The sequence below is a fragment of the Rana temporaria genome, chromosome 2 (genome assembly GCF_905171775.1).
Source record: "Rana temporaria chromosome 2, aRanTem1.1, whole genome shotgun sequence".
NCBI lineage: Eukaryota > Metazoa > Chordata > Amphibia > Anura > Ranidae > Rana > Rana temporaria.
Genome location: NC_053490.1, coordinates 25,433,172 through 25,454,407, shown reverse-complemented (window position 1 = coordinate 25,454,407; position 21,236 = coordinate 25,433,172). Strand labels below are relative to the sequence as shown.

At 48.5% G+C, this 21,236-nt stretch overlaps 1 protein-coding gene across 1 annotated transcript in view; it reads left to right on the top strand.

Moving 5' to 3' along the window:
• The window catches only part of RAB30 (RAB30, member RAS oncogene family), a 209,769-nt gene that overhangs the window by 146,105 nt on the left and 42,428 nt on the right, over window positions 1-21,236 (top strand). Inside the window, exon 2 of the mRNA XM_040339971.1 lies at window positions 17,863-17,963. Coding sequence (XP_040195905.1) covers window positions 17,871-17,963 — 93 coding nt within the window. The 5' untranslated portion in view covers window positions 17,863-17,870. The remainder of the gene's footprint in view (window positions 1-17,862; window positions 17,964-21,236) is intronic.

Here is a 21,236-nt window from a genome sequence, read left to right as displayed (position 1 = left end):
CGGACACACGGTCCGTCTGCATCCGGTTCCCCATAGGGCAGAGCGCAGCTGAGACAGGGCGGTCCCTGCACTGTGTGCGGGGAGCGCCCTATCCGCCGACAGCTCAGCGGGGATCCTCGCTGAGCCAACGGAGACACACGGAGCGGACACGGAAACGGTCCGCTCCGTGTAAAAGAGCCCTTACAACGTTTTATAACAGAAACAAAGAAAAACTTGTATTTTTTTTCTACATTTTCGTTTTTTTTTTATTTATAGCGCAAAAAATTAAAATTGCAGAGGTGATCAAATACCACCAAAATAAAGCTCTATTTGTGGGGGGAAAAAAATAAAAAATTGTTTGGGCACATTTTCAAAATGTGAGAGCGCTAAAAGCTGAAAATTGGTCTGGGCAGGAAGGTGTATAAGTGCCCGGTATTGAAGTGGTTAAAGAATTTTAACGGCCACCATTTTATCCTGCAGGGTCTCTGTAATATTAATAAGTAATCAATATCAAAAAGTAATATCAAGCAAAAAAAAAACGCTGATTTTTACCATACGCACAAAAAATGAACAATTCCCCCTGGTAAACAAGGGGTTAAGGTTTGAAGGGAACCTGTTGCATTGCCATAAGCAGTGGGTTGGATGATATGGAATCCCTTGGCTGGTAATCTGTGCCCGAGGCTGAGTTTTTTTCCGGTATTGCGTGAGCGAGCGCGTCACCCTCGCTGATTGTCAGGGTACGTACACATGTCTCAGTGTTTGCTTTTCTCTCGGTATGACCCTTTAAGGATGATGTAAAAGTCTCTTTGTTACTATGAATTATAGGTTGTTCCGTGGCAGAACATGCACCATTGTGACTGTAACCAGGCAACAACCTAATAATGAGATCATTCCCCGCTAACGAGTAATTGTTCCCTGCCGTCATTACAAAGTAAGGTATAATAAGGACTTTAATAAAAGGATGCTTCCACCTTTCACCGCGACGGGGGTTTCGGCTTTTAAATAATATTATAAACATGACGCACAAACACCGCCAGCTTCTCTAGCAGTCAGCAAAAACAGGCCCGGATTCACAAAGCACTTGCGCCGACGTATCTCGCGATACGCCGCGTAAGTGCAAATATGCGCCGTCGTATCTATGCGCCGGACTCAGAAACTAAGATACGCCTGAAAATAGGCTTCATCCGATCTAAGGGCCAGATTCACAAAAGGGATTCGATGGCGTTTCTCCTGATACGCCGTCGTATCCCTGTTTCTATCTATGCGGCTGATTCATAGAATCAGTTACGCATAGATATCCCTAAGATCCGACAGGTGTAATTGTTTTACACTGTCGGATCTTAGGATGCAGTACCGCGGCCGCCGCTGGGGGGAGTTTGCGTCGTAAACCAGCGTCGGGTATGCAAATTAGGAGTTACGGCGGATCCACGATGATTTTTCGCGTTCGCTACGTCGCCGCTAGTCTAGTTTCCCGTCGCAAAGTTACACTTTTTTTTTGGTGCCTTAACTTTAGTCAGCAAGTGTATTGCTGTCTAAAATATGGCCGTCGTTCCCGCGTCGAAATTCAAAATTTAACGTCGTTTGCGTAAGCCGTCAGGGAATACGGAAGTACGCTACGCGCGTCGCCGTTCAAAAAAATGACGTCACGGCGCGCAAAGCACGGCGGGAGTTAGGAAACGGAGCATGCGCAGTAGGTCCGGCGCGGGAGCGCGCCTAATTTAAATGGCACACGCCCATTTGAATTGGCCCGCCTTGCGCCGGAGGCCGCGGGCGTAGTTTTCATCGCAAGTGCTTGGTGAATCAGGCACTTGCGATGAAAAATTGCCGCGGTGTAACTTATCTAGGATAAGTTACGCCGCCGCGATTCTACGTGAATCTGGCCCCATTAACTTTCCTACACCAGCGTAGAGTGGGCGCATATTTACGCTGGACGTATTTGGCGCACTCATTGATTTTCTATTCACATATGCAAATGAGGGAGATACACCGATTCACGAACGTACGTCCGTCCGACGCAGTGCGCGTTAAGTCATACGTCCAGCGTAAAGTTATGCCCCATAAAGCAGGTGTAAGTCAGCAGCATCCATGCAAATGGCTGCAGCAGGGAACACAAGCCGACATAATTTACGTAGGACGTGAACATGACTAGGCGTAGGTTACGTTCACGCCGTAGGCAGTGATCCGGCGTATCTATGGGGGTAGTTCCGATGTAATTCTGAGCATGCGCACTGGGATGCGTCCACGGGACGGCGCATGCGCCGTTAATTATACGTATCTGTCTGAGACTCAGCACATCATTTGCATGGGGTCACGCCTCATTTGCATGGCTCACGCCCACTTCCACATACCCCGGCTTACGCCTAGGAAACCCAGCGCAGATTTGGCGGACTGGCTTTGTGAATCCAGTGCTTGTCTCTCTGCGCTGCGTCGGCGTAGGCATAAATATGTGCCGATGTATGTGAATCCAGGCCATCAAGTATAACGCCACTTTTGTTGGGAAAAAAATAAACAAATCGCTCTGGGTGATCTGTGTAGGGATTTTAAAACGTTGTAGCAGATTCCTACCTTACATAGCCCTGAAGAAACAGCTGTTTGTTTCGTCATGTCCATTGCAGGCTGATTCTGAATGGGAGGGTGTGGTTCATTATAATCACCTGGTGAACTCTCAGTGTTTGAATGAGAATGTTTTCTAGCCACGTCGCACGACCACGCAATTGTCAGTGCCGAAAGCTGAAATTTCGCTGGGAAGGAAAGGGGTATATGTGCCCAGTAAGCAAGTGGTTAAAAAAAGGGCCAAAATACATTCTTGGGAATTACAGACCAGTCAGCCTAACATCAATAGTATGTAAGCTCTTGGAGGGGATGATAAGGGACTATATACAAGATTTTAGTCATGAGAACGGTATCATTAGCAGTAATCAGCAGTTCTTGCCAAACCAATCTATTAACCTTCTATGAGGAGGTGAGTTGCCATCTAGATAAAGGGAGGCCCGTAGATGTGATGTATCTGGATTTTGCAAAAGCATTTGACACAGTTGCCCACAAACATTTACTGTACAAAATAAGGTCGGTTGGCATGGACCATAGGGTGAGTACATGGATTGAAAACTGGCTACAAGGGTGAGTTCAGAGGGTGGTGATAAATGGGGAGTACTCAGAATGGTCAGGGGTTGGGTAGTGGGGTCTCCCAGGGTTCTGTGCTGGGACCAATCCTATTTAATTTGTTCATAAACGACCTGGAGGATGGGGTAAACGAACTGTCCCTGAACTAATCCCTGTATTTGCAGATGATACTAAGCTAAGCAGGGCAATAACTTCTTCACAGGATGTGGAAACCTTGCAAGAAGATCTGAACAAATTAATGGGGTGGGCAACTACATGGCAAATGAGGTTTAATGTGGAAACATTTTAAATAATGCATTTGGGTGGCAAAAATATGAATGCAATCTATACACTGGGGGGCAGTGGCGGCTGGAGCTCAAAATTTTGGTGGGCGGCGCAAACAAACGAAAAAAACAAAACAATTGCAGCCTCACTGTGCCCATCAAACGCAGCCACTGTGCCCATCAATTGTCACAACTGTGCCCATCAATTGTCACCACTGTGCCCATTAATTGTCACCACTGTGCCCATCAATTGCCGCCACTGTGCTATCAATTGTCGCCACTGTGCCATGCCATCAAATGCAGCCACTGTGCCAAGCCATCAAACGCAGCCACTGTGCCATCAATTGTCGCCACTATGCCCATCAATTGTCGCCACTGTGCCATGCCATCAATTGTCACCACTGTGTCATCAATTGTCGTCACTGTGCAATGACATCAATTGTCACCACTGTGCCAGCAATTGTTGCCACTGTTCCATCAAATGCAGCCACTGTGCCCATCAATTGTCACCACTGTGCCCATCAATTGTCGCCACTGTGCCATCAATTGTCGCCACTGTGCCATGCCATGAATTGCCGCCACTGTGCTATCAATTGTCGCCACTGTGCCATGCCATCAATTGTCGCCACTGTGCCATCAATTGTCACCACTGTGCCATGCCATGAATTGCCGCCACTGTGCTATCAATTGTCGCCACTGTGCCATGCCATCAAATGCAGCCACTGTGCCATGCCATCAAACGCAGCCACTGTGCCATCAATTGTCGCCACTGTGCCCATCAATTGTCACCACTGTGCCATGCCATCAATTGTCGCCACTGTGCCATCAATTGTCGCCACTGTGCCATCAATTGTCACCACTGTGCCATGCCATCAATTGCCGCCACTGTGCCATCAATTGTCGCCACTGTGCCATCAATTGTCGCCACTGTGCCATCAATTGTCGCCACTGTGCCATCAATTGTCGCCACTGTGCCATGCCATCAATTGTTGCCACTGTGCCATCAATTGTCGCCACTGTGCCATGCCATCAATTGTCACCACTGTGCTATCAATTGTTGCCACTGTGCCATGCCATCAAACGCAGCCACTGTGCCATCAATTGTCACCACTGTGCCATGCCATCAATTGCCGCCACTGTGCTATCAATTGTCGCCACTGTGCCATGCCATCAAATGCAGCCACTGTGCCATGCCATAAAACGCAGCCACTGTGCCATCAATTGTCGCTACTGTGCCCATCAATTGTCACCACTGTGCCCATCAATTGCCGCCAGTTTGCCCCCTTAAAATCCGCCAGTTTGCCCTGTAAAATGCTGCCAGATTGCCCCCCCCGCCTGGCACTTACCTCTCTGCACTTCTTGAAGCATGGTCAAACATTCCCATAGACACACTCCTAAACCTTGTGGACAGACTTCCCAGAAGAGTTGAATCTGTTATAGCTGCAAAGGGTTGGCCAACTCAATATTGAACCCTAAAGACTAGGGGGCAGATCCACAAAGATCTGCCCCGGCGCACCGTATCTGAGATACGCTACGCCGCCGTACCTTACTTCTCTTTGGTTCGAATCCTTAAAGATTTTGCGCCATAAGTTACGGCGGCGTAGTCTATCTCTCGCGGCGTAAGGGCGCGGAATTCAAGTTGGGGGCGGGTAGGGGGCGTGTTTCATTTAAATGAAGCGCGTCCCCGCGCGGAACGAACTGTGCATGCGCCGTCCCTAAATTTCCCGCCGTGCATTGCGCGAAATGACGTCGCAAGGACGTCATTGTTTTGACTTGGACGTAAATTACGTCCATCCAGAGATGGACTGGCAATTGGGACTACAGGGAGTTTCCCGGTGGGCCGATTGCTCAGTGGGCCGGCTTCAGTGACAGCGGACCGCCGCCCCCCCTCCGCTCCTCTATCTCTCCCTTCCCGCAGCGCTCACCTCCTCTCCCTCCCCGTAGCGCTCACCTGGGGGAAACAAAGAAGCAGGGGAGGACCAGAGGAGCAGGGGGGACAGAAAGCTGACTCAACAGCTATAGCCTGGGAGTTTCTCACTTCTGCCTAATCTTGTCCCATAAGGGGGGGGCACCGAACTGATTCTTTGCCCTGGGTGAAATAATGTCTAGCTTCCCTATTGGTACTGCCTATAAGAGTACCAGTACCAGCGTTCTACTCTAATAAAGTAGAATGGCTAGTGGCTAGTGAAGGGAGAAAGGGGGCTTGGGTGGCCGGGGGGGTGAGACCTGTCAAAGTGGGCCAGTCTGGATGAAGTCCAGGGCCAAATTTTTGTCCCAACCCAGCCCTGCGTCCATCCCGCGATTCACGGACGACTTACGCAAAAATTCAAAATAAACGCGGGAACGACGGCCATACTTAACATGGCAGGTGTAACTATCCGCCACAAAACAGCAGCTTTAACTATACGCCGGAAAAAGCCGACTAGAGACGACGTAACAGAATGCGACGGCCGCTCGTACGTTCGTGGATCGTCGGAAATAGCTAATTTGCATACTCGACGCGGAAAACGACGGGAACTCCACCCAGCGGACGCCAAAGTATTGCATCTAAGATCCGAAGGCGTACGAAGCCAGATCTAACCCAGATGCCGTCGTATCTTGGTTTGAGGATTCAAACCAAAGATACAACGCTGGAAATTTTAAAGTACGCCGGCGTATCAGTAGATACGCCGGCGTACTCTCTTTGTGGATCTGCCCCTTAGACTGTGATGTCATTAAAGCGGGGGTTCACCCTATCGACGGGAAAAAAAAAATAAAAAATTCTTTTACCTTAAAATCAGGCATTGTAGCGCGAGCTACAGTATGCCTGTCCCGAATTTTTTACCCCCGTACTCACCTTGTAGTCGTCCATCGAAGATACCGGGGAATGGGCGTGCCTATGGAGACGGAGGATGATTGACGGCCGGCTCTGGCGCGTCACGCTTCTCCGGAAATAGCCGAAATAGGCTTGGTCTTCACGACGCGTGCGCATAGCCTGTGCGCAGGCGCCGTGAAGAGCCGAGACCTACTCCGGCTGTCTTCGGGGAGAGTGACGTGCCAGGGCCGGCCGTCAATCATCCTCCCTCTCCATAGGCACGCCCATTCCCCGCGGGAGCCGAAATCTACGATGGACGACTACAAGGTGAGTCCGGGGTTAAAAAAATCGGGACAGGCATACTGTAGCTCGCGCTACAATGCCTGTCTCGATGGTAAAATGTGTCGGGGGGGGGGGTGAACTACCGCTTTAAAGTTCATGTGCGTGTAAAGGCAGGTGTCCCAATACTTTTGGTAATATGGTGTATATTTATCTTGCCTTGGGATTGGGTTTTTAGGTAACACACCCAACGATGGTAATGTACTTTTCATCAGCAGTAACTAAACAGCAGCTTCGTAAGCTTAATCTGAGCCCCGCGCACGCAGCTAAATGAGCCACTTTAGCAATTACTGGGAGATATTTATCCGGTGGAAAGGCTTTGCGCTGTAAAACGCTCAACTGATTCATTATGGGAGACGCTGGATGCTTCGCGTCCCAGCTGGGAGTGGAGTGCTTTACTGCATCTCCATCCACATTTCTAGCCGCTGTAGATAAGCCGAACTCCCGGCGAGTCGCTTTAATTTGTCTTCCAGGTCCTTCCTTATTAGCCCAAGGCAAGAGACAAAGAAATGAATGGACTGCCTGAAGGGTGATTACTATGAAACTAAAGAGGGGGGGGGGGGGCTTATAGTCTTCATGTGCTGAACGTTATAGATCACGATCGGTCATATCGTACCCTGTACAGATAATCCAATCCGCACAGTGCTGCCGCTATGCTAAAGTCTGAACCCTCCTGTTTTATATGACACAGCTTGATGATCACATGTATTTTGTGGGACTGTGGTCCCTGGTCACATGATTCTATGATACATGATTTGTCAACGCAGGGCTCTGGGACGCAGCCGATCAGCAGGTTCCAGGCCATGAATCATTGGCTGGGACCTGCTGACTAAGTCAATCACAGCAGCCAGAAGCCAGCCGCAACGTTACGGCAGGTACAGTTGTGCTCATAAGTTTACATACCCTGGCAGAATTTATGATTCCTTGGCCATTTTTCAGAGAATATTAATGATAACACAAAAACTTTTCTTTCACTCATGGTTAGTGTTTGGCTGAAGCCATTTATTATCAATCAACTGTGTTTACTCTTTTTATATCATAATGGCAACAGAAACTACCCAAATGACCCTGATCAAAAGTTTACTTACCCTGGTGATTTTGGCCTGATAACATGCACACAAGTGGACACAAAGGGGTTTGAATGGCTATTAACCACTTAAGCCCCGGACCATTTTGCAGCTAAATGCCCAGGCCAGGTTTCGCGATTCGGCACTGCGTCGCTTTAACAGACAATTGCGCGGTCGTGCGACGTGGCTCCCAAACAAAATTGGCGTCCTTTTTTCCCCACAAATAGAGCTTTCTTTTGGTGGTATTTGATCACCTCTGCGGTTTTTATTTTTTGCGCTATAAACAAAAATAGAGCGACAATTTTGAGAAAAATGCAATATTTTTTACTTTTTGCTATAATAAATATCCCCCAAAAACATATATACAATTTGTTTTCCTCAGTTTAGGCCGATACGTATTCTTCTACCTATTTTTGGTAAAAAAAATCGCAATAAGCGTTTATCGATTGGTTTGAGCAAAATGTATAGCGTTTACAAAATAAGGGATAGTTTTATTGCATTTTTATAAAAAACATTTTTTTACTACTATTGGCGGCGATCAGCGATTTTTTTTCGTGACTGCGGCATTATGGCGGACACTTCGGACAATTTTGACACATTTTTGGGACCATTGTCATTTTCACAGCAAAAAATGCATTTAAATTGCATTGTTTATTGTGAAAATGACAGTTGCAGTTTGGGAGTTAACCACAGGGGGCGCTGTAGGAGTTAGGGTTCACCTAGTGTGTGTTTACAACTGTAGGGGGGTGTGGCTGTAGGACTGACGTCATCGATCGAGTCTCCCTATAAAAAGGATCTCTCGATCGATACACCGCCACAGTGAAGCACGGGGAAGCCGTGTTTACATACGTCTCTACCCGCTCTTCAGCTCCGGGGAGCGATCGCGATGGAGGGGCTATAAATGAATAGCCGCGCCGTCGTCCCGGATCGCTCCCCGAGGGAATCCACCCGCCGCACGCAGCGGGGGGGGGTCCTGATCGGACCCCCCACCCGCTAGAAGGCAGGGATGTATATATACGCCCATCTGCCTGTCCGTGCCATTTTGCGGACGTATATAGTCGTGCGGCGGGCGTTAAGGGGTTAAAGGTAACCATCCTCACCTGTGATCGGTTTGCTTGTAATTAGTGTGTGTCTATGAAAGGTCAATGAGTTTCTGGACTCCTGACAGACCCTTGCATCTTTCATCCAGTGCTGCACTGATGTTTCTGGATTCTGAGTCATAGGCAAAAGAAAAAGAATTGTCAAAGGATCTGCAGGAAAGGGTAGTTGAACTGTATAAAACAGGAAAGGGATATAAAAAGATATCCAAGGAATTGAAAATTCTGTTCAAACTCTAATCAAGAAGTGGAAAATGAGGGGTTCTGGTGAAACCAAACCACGGTCAGGTAGACCAACTAAAATTTCAGCCACAACTGCCAGGAAAATTGTTTGGGATGCAAAGAAAAACCCACAAATGACTTTAAGGCTGGGTTCACACTACTACACTACTTTCATCCTACTTTGCTCTGTGTTCAATGTTTCTCTATGAGAGCGTCTTGTAGCGTCCTACACAAGTCGGTCCGACTTTGAAAATGCTCCCTGTACTACTTTTGGTCCTACATTGATCCTACTTCAGGCCCATTGAATATCATTGAAGTCGGACCAAAGTAGTATCCTGTTCATGAAAGTAGGATGGATGTAGGACCAATGTAGGATACATGTAGGACCAATGTAGCAGAGCAAAGTAGGATGAAAGTAGTGTAGTAGTGTGAACCCAGCCTTAAGGTGAAATACAGGACTCTCTGAAAACATGCGGTGTGGCTGTTTCAAGATGCACAATAAGGAGGCACTTGAAGAAAGATGGGCTGCATGGTCACCAGAAGAAAGTCATTACTACGCAAATGTCACAAAGTATCCCACTTACAATACACCAAATAGCACAGAGAAGAGTCTCAAACCTTCTGCCACAAAGTCATTTGGAGTGATGAGACCAAAATTTAGCTTTTTGGCCACAACCATAAACATTACATTTGGAGAGGAGACAACAAGGTCTATGATGAAAGGTCCACCATCCCTACTGTGAAACACGGAGGTGGATCGCTGATGTTTTGGGGATGTGTGAGCTACAAAAGGCACAGGAAATTTGGTCAACATTGATGACAAGATGAATGCAGTATGTTATCAAAAATACCGGAGGAACATTTGCATTCATCAGCCAGGAAGCTGTGCATGGGACGTACTTGGACATTCCAACATGACAATGATCCAAAACACAAGGCCAGGTCCACCAGTCATTGGCTACAGCAGAATAAAGTGAAGGTTCTGGAGTGGCCATCTCAGTCTCCTGACCTCAATATCATTGAGCCCCTCTGGGGAGATCTCAAACGTGCCGTTCATACAAGACAGCCCAAGAATTTACAGGAACTGGAGGCTTTTTTTCCTAAGAGGAATGGGCAGCTTTACCATCTGAGAAGATAAAGAGCCTCATCCACAAATACCACAAAAGACTTCAAGCTGTCATTGATGGTAAAGGAGGCAATACATGGTATTAAGAACTGGGGTATGTAAACTTTTGATCAGGGTCATTTGGGTAGTTTATGTTGTCATTATGGTCTAAAAAGAGTAAACACAGTTCAAACCTAAACAACACTTCCCATCTGTATCCTAAAAGGCGCGCTCTTCGGTCTCATGCTCACGGGATGTTTTTTACAGCTGCTGTTGAGACCCCTTCCACACTGAGTCGCCCATAGAGTCGGCGGTAAAATGCCGCTATTTTTACGACGCTATAGGCGGATTTGCGGCGCATTTCGCCCGGTAGCCGGGCGCATTTAACCCCCGCTAGCGGCCAAGAAAGAGTTAAAACCGCCCGCCATTCGCTGCTTCAGTATAGCCGCGCTGTCCCATTGATTTCAATGGGCAGCAGTGGTGGAGGAGCGGTATACACACCGCTTCTTCACCTCTCCAAAGATGCGGCTAGCAGGACTTTTTTTTACCGTCCTGCTAGCGCAATGCTCCAGTGTGAAAGCCCTCAGGGCTTTCACATTGGAGACAATAGAGCAGCACTTTTAGGGCGGATTGCAGGCGCTATTTTTAACGCTATAGCGCCTGCAATACGCTCTCAGTGTGAAAGGGTCTAAGGGCGTTTGACTTTTTTTTAACTGCCTCTAAAAGCCCCTCAATGTTGGCCTATGTGTCTATGCTCACATAAACTGGCAAAGGCGTTTGGAGGCGTAAGACTTTAAGGCAGCAAAGACAAACTGTAAAAATAAAAAAACGCCCAAAAACACGGCTAAACACGTCCAGCCGCGTTTAGCCACGTTTGCGTTTTTAGGCGTTTTTACATTACAAGGAGTGTTTTTAACCACTCGCCGACCAGCCGCCGTCGTCATTCGGTGCACCACCGCACCTCTGGCCACATACAGTACTGCATACACCAGCTCCATCGCATCTCTGACCACATACAGTACTGAACACACCAGTGCCCCCCGCTCCTCTGGCCACATACAGTACTGCATACACCAGCTCCATCGCATCTCTGACCACATACAGTACTGAACACACCAGCGCCCCCCGCTCCTCTGGCCACATACAGTATTGCATACACCAGCACCCCCCGCTCCTCTGGCCACATACAGTACTGCATACACCAGCACCCCCCGCTCCTCTGGCCACATACAGTACTGCATACACCAGCTCCATCGCATCTCTGACCACATACAGTACTGAACACACCAGCGCCCCCCGCACCTCTGGCCACATACAGTACTGCATACACCAGCTCCATCGCATCTCTGACCACATACAGTACTGAACACACCAGTGCCCCCCGCTCCTCTGGCCACATACAGTACTGCATACACCAGCAGTGGTTGTGGAACGAATCATCCGAGTTTCTATTATTTCTTATGGGGAAACTCGCTTTGATATACGAGTGCTTTGGATTACAAGCATGCTTCTGGAATGAGCTATGCTCACAATCCAAGGTATATATGTGATCCTGCACAGAGCGGCCGCCATATAGGGCAGTCGGCAAGTAGTTAAGCCTGGAGTCGCTGTCAATTGTTTGCGGCAGACGGCACGAAGATGCTTTCCTCTGATATCCAGCAATTTCCTAATATTACCTTCAGATTACACGTCTTGAGAAATCTGTAATTTCTGTCGCTATTACTGGCGGCGTTTCTATAAGAGCGCAGCCTGTAATATGCAGAACAAGGCCAGCCGGTGATTCCAGAGACGTCTTATTACCTTGGATAGGAGATCTTCTTCTCCCGCTATTACTCAGAACCCGCGCTCTGAGTAATAGCACGTAATGCAGGAACCTTTTCAAAGTCGCTGTGACTTTAAATCACAAAGATCGGAACGGCTGCGATTGAAATCAATGGGCTGTGACTTCTAATGCGACTTTATGTGACCAAAGTCGCAAGACAAGTCGCAATAGTGTGAACGGAGCCTTACAGGGCCTCTAACCACTCTATCCAAAACTCCCCCAATAACATGATTTTAAAGTGTTTGTAAACTTTAGATTTTTTTCTTTAATATAAATAACCATGACTGGGCACACCCTAATCACCCCGTATGGTACTGATTCCCCCTGCTTCCTGTCTACCCCGTGTGGTACTGATTCCCCCTGCTTCCTGTCTACCCCGTGTGGTACTGATTCCCCCTGCTTCCTGTCTACCCCGTGTGGTACTGATTCCCCCTGCTTCCTGTCTACCCCGTGTGGTACTGATTCCCCCTGCTTCCTGTCTACCCTGTGTGGTACTGATTCCCCCTGCTTCCTGTCTACCCCGTATGGTACTGATTCCCCCTGCTTCCTGTCTACCCCGTATGGTACTGATTCCCCCTGCTTCCTGTCTACCCCGTGTGGTACTGATTCCCCCTTCTTCCTATCTACCCCATGTGGTACTGATTCCCCCTGCTTCCTGTCTACCCCGTGTGGTACTGATTCCCCCTGCTTCCTGTCTACCCCGTATGGTACTGATTCCCCCTGCTTCCTGTCTACCCCATGTGGTACTGATTCCCCCTGCTTCCTGTCTACCCCGTGTGGTACTGATTCCCCCTGCTTCCTGTCTACCCCGTGTGGTACTGATTCCCCCTGCTTCCTGTCTACCCCGTGTGGTACTGATTCCCCCTGCTTCCTGTCTACCCCGTGTGGTACTGATTCCCCCTGCTTCCTGTCTACCCTGTGTGGTACTGATTCCCCCTGCTTCCTGTCTACCCCGTATAGTACTGATTCCCCCTGCTTCCTGTCTACCCTGTGTGGTACTGATTCCCCCTGCTTCCTGTCTACCCCGTGTGGTACTGATTCCCCCTGCTTCCTGTCTACCCCGTATAGTACTGATTCCCCCTGCTTCCTGTCTACCCCGTGTGGTACTGATTCCCCCTGCTTCCTGTCTACCCCGTGTGGTACTGATTCCCCTGCTTCCCGTCTACCCCGTGTGGTACTGATTCCCCTTGCTTCCTGTCTACCCCGTGTGGTACTGATTCCCCCTGCTTCCTGTCTACCCCGTGTGGTACTGATTCCCCCTGCTTCCTGTCTACCCTGTGTGGTACTGATTCCCCTTGCTTCCTGTGTACCCCGTGTGGTACTGATTCCCCCTGCTTCCTATCTACCCCGTTTGGTACTGATTCCCCTTGCTTCCTGTCGACCCCGTGTGGTACTGATTCCCCCTGCTTCCTGTCTACCCCGTGTGGTACTGATTCCCCTTGCTTCCTGTCTACCCCGTGTGGTACTGATTCCCCCTGCTTCCTGTCTACCCCGTGTGGTACTGATTCCCCCTGCTTCCTGTCTACCCCGTGTGGTACTGATTCCCCCTGCTTCCTGTCTACCCTGTGTGGTACTGATTCCCCTTGCTTCCTGTCTACCCCGTATGGTACTGATTCCCCTTGCTTCCTGTCTACCCAGTGTGGTACTGAATCCAGGACCCCGGTGCACCAGGGTCCATCTTATTCCTCTGGGTGTTTTTTTTTAAATATTTTTGGTGACTGGGTGCAGTTGGCGTAGATCGCTGCCAGCCTGATGTTAAGGTGAAGTGAGGAGACGGTACGTTGGTTTTCTGAAATGACGCCGGGGGCTGGCGCTGTACTTCATCAGCCTGATGGCACTGACGGGATAAAACAAACTATTTACTTAGCGCTCTAATTGAAATCAGATACCGTGGACTTGTAACAAGGGCGGATATTGATGAGTCGTCCTCGCGGGCTTTATCAGAGCGAATCTGTGCAATTAACGCTACACCGCGACACGCAGGGACACCAAGACCAACGGATTTCTGTCTTTCTTCTTTGATTGGTGTTATGAGGTTGGCAAAGTTTCGCTCTCTGCCCCCCCCCCACCACCCCCACCATGCTTCCAAGGCACCGCTCACCCAAAGAAGGAACTAATAGAGTGCAGTCTGCGTTCCATTAGCTTTAATAGAAGGCATGTGAGACATCAGGGGGTCTCCTGAGGTCTCATTAAAGAGAACCCGTCTTAAAAATAGTACAATAAAACCTCGGATTGCGAGGAACGCGGTTTACGAGCGTTTTCACATAACAAGCTGTTTTTTTTTTTTTTAAATCCTGACTAATCGCCAGATTCAGGTACATGTGTGTATCTTTGAGGCGGCGTAGCGTATCGTATTTACGCTACGCCGCCGTAAATCAGAGAGGCAAGTGCTGTATTCACAAAGCACTTGCCTCCTAAGTTACGGCGGCGTACCGTAAATGCGGCCGGCGTAAGCGCGCCTAATTCAAATGAGGATGAGGGGGGCGTGTTTTATGTAAATGGGTGGTGACCCGACGTGATTGACGTTTTTGACAAACGGCGCATGCGCCGTCCGTGTACATATCCCAGTGTGCATTGCTCCAAAGTACGCCGCAAGGACGTATTGGTTTCGACGTGAACGTAAATTACGTCCAGCCCCATTCACGGATGACCTACGCAAACGACGTAAAAATTTCACATTTCGACGCGGGAACGACGGCCATACTTAACATTGGCTAGGCCAGCTATTTGTTTGACTAACTTTACGCCGGAAAAAGCCGTACGTAAACGACGTAAAAAAAATGCGCCGGGCGCACGTACATTTCTGAATCGGCTTATCTAGCTCATTTACATATTCTACGCCGAACTCAACGGAAGCGCCACCTAGTGGCCAGCGGAAAAATTGCACCCTAAGATACGACGGCGTAGGAGACTTACGCCGCTCGTATCTTAGCCTAATTTAAGCGTATCTGGTTTCCAGAATACGCTTAAATTTAGGACGGCGTAGATTCTGAGTTACGTCGGCGTATCTACTGATACGCCGGCGTTAAGTTTGCAAGACGTGCAGGATTTAAGCCTCTGGGGTGTGCAGTACCGCATTTGGCCAGAGGTGCGGGGGGCGCCGGTGACGCTCGGGGCTACTTGGAGACACTCAGAGCTACTCGGAGAAAAACTAAATTCCTGAGTGTCTGAGTGGTTTCCGAGTGTCTCTGAGTGTTTCCGAGCCACATATGGTACTGCATACACTAACAGTGACGCTGGGACGAATAAACCGAGTTTCCATTGATTCCTATGACTCGGTTTGCAAGACGTGCAGGATTTAAGCCTCTGGTGTGTGCAGTACCGCATTTGGCCAGAGGTGCGGGGGGCGCCGGTGACGCTCGGAGACACTCAGAGCTACTCTGAGAAAAACTCAATTTCTGAGTGTCTCTGAGTGTTTCCGAGTGTCTTCGGCGCCCCCCACCTATGGCCACATATGGTACTGCATACACTAACAGTGACACTGGAACGAATTACCTGAGTTTCCATTGATTCTTCTGACTCGGTTTGCAGGACGAGCAGGATTCAAGCCTCTGGGGTGTGCAGTACCGCATTTGGCTAGAGGTGAGGGGTTGCTGGGAATGCTCGGAGACACTCGGAGCTACCCGGAAACACTCTGAGCCGCTTGGAGACACTTGGAAACACTCCATTCCCAAGTGTCTCGGAGTGGTCTCCGAGCGTCTACAAGTGTTTCCGATTGTCTCTGGCGCCCCCCCACCTCTGGCTACAAGCAGTACTGCATACACTAACAGTGACACTGGAATGAATTACCTGAGTTTCCATTGATTCCTATAACTCGGTTTGCAAGAGGGTGTGCAGTACCGCATTCGGCCAGAGGTGCGGGGGCGCCCAGGATCCTCAAAGACACTCGGGGCTACTCTGAGACACTCGGCGCCGCTCGGAAACACTCCCGAGTGTCTCCGAGCGTCTACAAGTGTTTCCGAGTGTCTCTGGCACCCACCTCTGGCCACATGTGGTACTGCAAACACTCAGGCGTTTCCATTGATTCCTATGACTCGGTTTGCAGGACGAGCAGGATTCAAGCCTCTGTGGTGTGCAGTACCGCATTTGGCCAGAAGTGTGGGGGCGCCGGTGATGCTCGAAGACACTTGCAGACACTTGGAAACACCCCATTCCCAAGTGTCTCCGGCGCCCCCGCACCTCTGGCCACATACAGTACTGCATTCACTAACAGTGACGCTGGAACGAATTATCTGAGTTTCCATTGATTCGTAAGACGTACGTCTTAGTGCGCTGTCGGATCTAAGGTACATATTTACGCTGGCCGCTAGGTGGCGCTTCCGCGTCGAGTATGCAAATTAGCTAGATACGCCGATCCTCAATTGTACGTCCGCCCGGCCCATTTTTTTACGTCGTTTACATAAGGCTTTTTTCGGCGTAACGTTAACCCTGCTATATGAGGCGTACGCAATGTTAAGTATGGACATCGGGACAGCGTCGAATTTTCCGTCGTTTACGTCGTTTGCGTAAATCGTTCGCGAATAGGGCTTTGCGTAAGTTATGTTCACGTCAAAAGCATTGACTATTTGCAACGTGATTTCGCGCATGCGCACTGGGATATGTCCACGGACGGCGCATGCGCCGTTCGTTCAAAACGTCAATCACGTCGGGTCACGATTTATTAGCATAAAACACGCCCACCTCTTCACAATTTGAATTAGGCGCGCTTACACCGGCACATTTACGCCACGCCGCCGGAACGTAGGACGCAAGTGCTTTGAGAATACAGCACTTGCCTCTCTAAGTTGCGGCGGCGTAGCATAAATGAGATGCGCTATGCCAGCGCGGATGTACGTGGATCTGGCCCTAAACCTTTTTCTGACAGCTCTTTTCAAGTTAAAATCCTTATTTTTTTTTGCTAGAAAATTACTTAGAACCCCCAAACATTATATAATTTTTTAGTAGAGACCCTAAAGAATAAAATGGCGGTTGCTGCAATATTTTATGTTGCACTGTATTTGCGCAGCAGTCTTTTTAAAGAGGAGTTCCACCTAAAAATGGAACTTCCTCTTATCCCACTCCTCGCCCCCTTACATGCCACATTTGGCATGTAATTTTTTTTGGGGGGGGGAGTGGGGGCTTCAGGAGAAGGGGACTTCCTGTCCCACTTCCTCCTTCCGCCGAGGGGCTGGAAAGGCGATTAGCTTAATCGCCTTTTCACAGCCCCTCCCTGTAGGCGAGCGCCTGTCCAACCGGACGGCGCCGCGCCGCTCGCGCATGTGCAGTGCCGCTCGCGCATGCGCAGTGGGTGTTCGGCCGTGAAGCCGAAAGCTGTCACTACCGGGTGCCCACACTAGAAATGAAGACACCGGCCAGCGAGGGGGGGCGAGGAGCGGAGCCCCGGCCGGCGCGTCGCTGGAGCCGTGGAGCAGGTGAGTGTCAGTTTATTAAAAGCCAGCAGCTACACTTTTTGTAGCTGCTGACTTTTAATAAACTTAAAAAATGGGTGGAAAACCCCTTTAAGTGCAATTTTTTTGGAAAAAATTACTTTAATGGATTTTTAAAAAAAAATAGCCAGTGAAGTTAGCCCTTTTTTTTTTTTTTTGTATAAATGTAAAAGATTTTACGCCGTGAGAATCGTGATCTTCATTCTAAGCAAAAAAAATTGTGATTCTCATTTTGTCCAGAATCTTGCAGCTCTACAAAGCAGGTTTTCAGTACAAGGCTACAAACACATTAGGACCATTGGGATTGATTTACTAAAACTGGAGCGTGCAATATCTGGCGCAGCTCTGCTTAGAAGCCAATCAGCTTCCAGGTTTTATTGTCACAAGCTGAAGTCAGAAGCTGATTGGCTGCCATGCACACCAGATTCTGCCCTCTCCAGTTTTGGTAAATGTCCCCATGGTGTGCGATGTGACACAAGTCTACGTGGCTCGGTTGGCCCGAGTGGCAGACCTTTGCCCTGTTGACTTGGAGGTATAAAGTTCCCTGTGTCTGTCACAACAAGCCGCTCTGTGTGTTGACGTCTGTCGGTCTGACCGTCTCTCTCTCCTCTCGTCTCTCCCACAGCTGTGTAAATGAGTATGGAAGATTATGATTTCCTATTCAAGATCGTTCTAATCGGAAACGCCGGAGTGGGGAAGACCTGTCTGGTGCGGAGGTTTACCCAGGTAAGGGGGCATTGTCCTCATTTCTGCTGTAACATGGGAAGAGGGGGACTTAAAGGGTAATATCAGTGCGTTTCCAGCATGCGTTTATCTTTTACCGCAAAGTGTATGCCTGAGCAATAAATAGAAATAAATCAGTCTGCCTCTGAATACATGTGCATTTTCCCATATTTTCCTGACTGTAATGCGACTTTATGGCTTCATTTCCACTGGCGTTTTTACAGCCACTCTTGTTAGCCCTTTTTAGAGCTTAAAAACGCCTGTCCAAAAAAAAAAATTTTTTTGTGAACCCGGAGCTCAAAAACGCCGCGGTAGCGTTTTTGATCGTTTTTTAATGTCTGGCGTTTTTACAGCTCTACTCTGGAGCTTCAGAACGCCCTGGTCCTGCGTTTTTTTTTACAGCTCAAAAACGCCTATGCCATTTGCAGCTCAAAAACACCTATGTGGGCATGATGCCATAGAATAACATGGACAGGCGTTTTTAAGCTGTAAAAAACGCTCAGAAAAGTGGCTGTAAAAACGTCAGTGGAAATGAAGCCTATAAGTCCAATTATGCCCCTTGCTGTATGAATATTTACCACCTCAATAACGGGCACTTAAACCCCCTTCCTGCCCAGGCCATTTTCAGCTTTCAGCGCTGTCACACTTTGAAAGACAATTGCGCAGTCATGCTACACTCTAACCATGTGACATTTTTTATCATTTTATTTACACAAATAGAGCTTTCTTTTGGCGCAACCCCCCCCCCCCCCCCCTCTAAAAAAAAGGCCAAACATTTAAAAAAATAAAATCAAATTATAATTCTTAGTTTCTGTCAGTAAATTTTGCAAATAAGTAATTTTTCTACTTCACTGATGGGCGCTGATGAGGCGGCACTGATGAGCACGTATAGGCTGCAGTGATGGGCACTGATGAGGTGGAACTTATGGGCACTGATGAGACGGCACTTATGGGCACTGATTAGGTGGCACTGATGAGGAGGCACGAATATGCCGCACTTATGGGCACTGATAGGTGACACTGATATGTGGCACTGATGAGCACTGATAAGCTGCAGTGATGGGCACTCATGAGGTGGAACTTATGGGCACTGATGAGACGGCACTTATGGGCACTGATTAGGTGGCACTGATGAGGAGGCACGAATATGCCGCACTTATGGCCACTGATAGGTGACACTGATATACGGCACTGATTAGCACTGATAAGCTGCAGTGATGGCTACTCATGAGGTGGAACTTATGGGCACTGATGAGACGGCACTTATGGGCACTGATTAGGTGGCACTGATGAGGAGGCACAAATATGCCGCACTTATGGCCACTGATATGTGGCACTGATGAGCACTGATAAGCTGCAGTGATGGGCACTCATGAGGTGGAACTTATGGGCACTGATGAGACAGCACTTATGGGCACTGATTAGGTGGCACTGATGAGGAGGCACGAATATGCCGCACTTATGGGCACTGATAGGTGACACTGATGAGCACTGATATTCGGCACTGATGGATAGCACTGGGCACAGATAGGCAGCACTGGTGGGCACAGATAGGCGGCATTGATGGGCAGCAGTGATGGGCATTGATGGGCAGCACTAATTGCCAGCACTGACTGGCATCACGTGTGAGCACTGATTGCTGGCACTTTTGGACACTGGTTGCTGGCACTTTTGGGCACAGATTGGTGGCAATTGTGGGCACTGGTTAGCACTGATTACTGGCAGTGGTGGGCAATCATTGCTGGCACTGGTGGGCACATAATTGTAATCAGGGCACTGATGATCAGTGCCCTGATTACATCCCTAGTTATCCCCTGTGAGGAGATGTCGCTGATTGGCTCTCCTCTCTTCACACTCTGTCAGTGTGAGGCGAGGAGAGCCGATTACCGGCATCTCTGTGTTTACATGTGACCGGCTGTGATTGGTCACAGCCGATCACATGGTTAAAGAGCCACGGCCGCGGCTCTTTACACAGATCCATGGGCGTCCGCTCCATAGGTCAAGGGAGGGCGCTTGCCCCCCCCTAAAAAACAGTGTCATGATCCTCAGTGAGAAAAACAGTGGGCAGGAAGAAGGCGGCGGCACGGCGAATCCAATTAGAGCCGCTCTCTCTCTCTCTCTCTTCTAGCTCCAGCTGACAGAGAGGGGGAGGGGGTTGTTATGGGGGGGGGGGCTCCATTTTTTATGTTATTGTTATTCAAAGTTGCTAGTTGCTTGATGGTTGCATCAGGTTTCTCAAACCTTTGCATGCTTGCGCTTTATGTGATAATGACTAAGCCCCTCCCCTTCATGACATTGTCAAAAAGGGACCGAGCATGCATGACCTTAAAATTATGCCCCCCCTGAAAAAAGTTCAGCGGACGCCCATGCACAGATCGGGGTCGCGCTGGGGGGGGCGCGAGAGAGCGGTTGTTCTGGGTTGTTCTGGGTTGTTCTGGGCGGCTGTCATATAACAACCAACCAGACGGTGGGTGGGCGGCAAGTGGTTAAAGTAGAACTAAAGGTGATACTCTAAAAATTTGAATATCGTGCAAAAGTTCATTTATTTCACTAATTCAACTTAAAAGGTGAAACTAATATATGAGAGAGACTCATTACATGCAAAGCAAGATAGGTCAAGCCGTGATTTGTCATAATTGTGATGATTATGGCTTACAGCTCATGAAAACCCCAAATCCACAATCTCAGAAAATTAGAATATTACATGCAATCAATAAAACAAGGATTGTACATAGAACAATATCGGACCTCTGAGAAGTAGAAGCGTGCCTATGTACTCAGTACTTGGTTCTAATTCCTCTCCATTCCATCCAAAACTAAAAAAAAAAAAAAAAGTTTAGCCTTTAGTTATCCACTTGCTGACCATCCTATAGAAGTTTTACTGCTACAGGGTGGCAGCTGTGCCACAAATCATATATATATATATATATATATATATATACGTAATTCCGAACTTCTGACTGCAGGGGGCACACGCACACCACTGGCGGGCCACTTCTGCTGTGATAATTTACAGCAGAAGCCAATCAGCAGGTGCCAAGTAGTGTTGCTCACGAATATTCGTATTGCGAATATTCGGCTCGAATATGGCATATTCGAGTATTCGCGAATATCTCGAATTTCGCGGCCAATATTCGCTATTCCGAATATAAAAAAAAAAATTGCGAAATTTCGCTAATGCGAATTTATTGCGAACAATTTGCGAAATTTCGCTAATGCAAATGCGAAATTGATTGCGAGATTTTGACAACTCTGATTGGCTCTGATGCAAAAAAA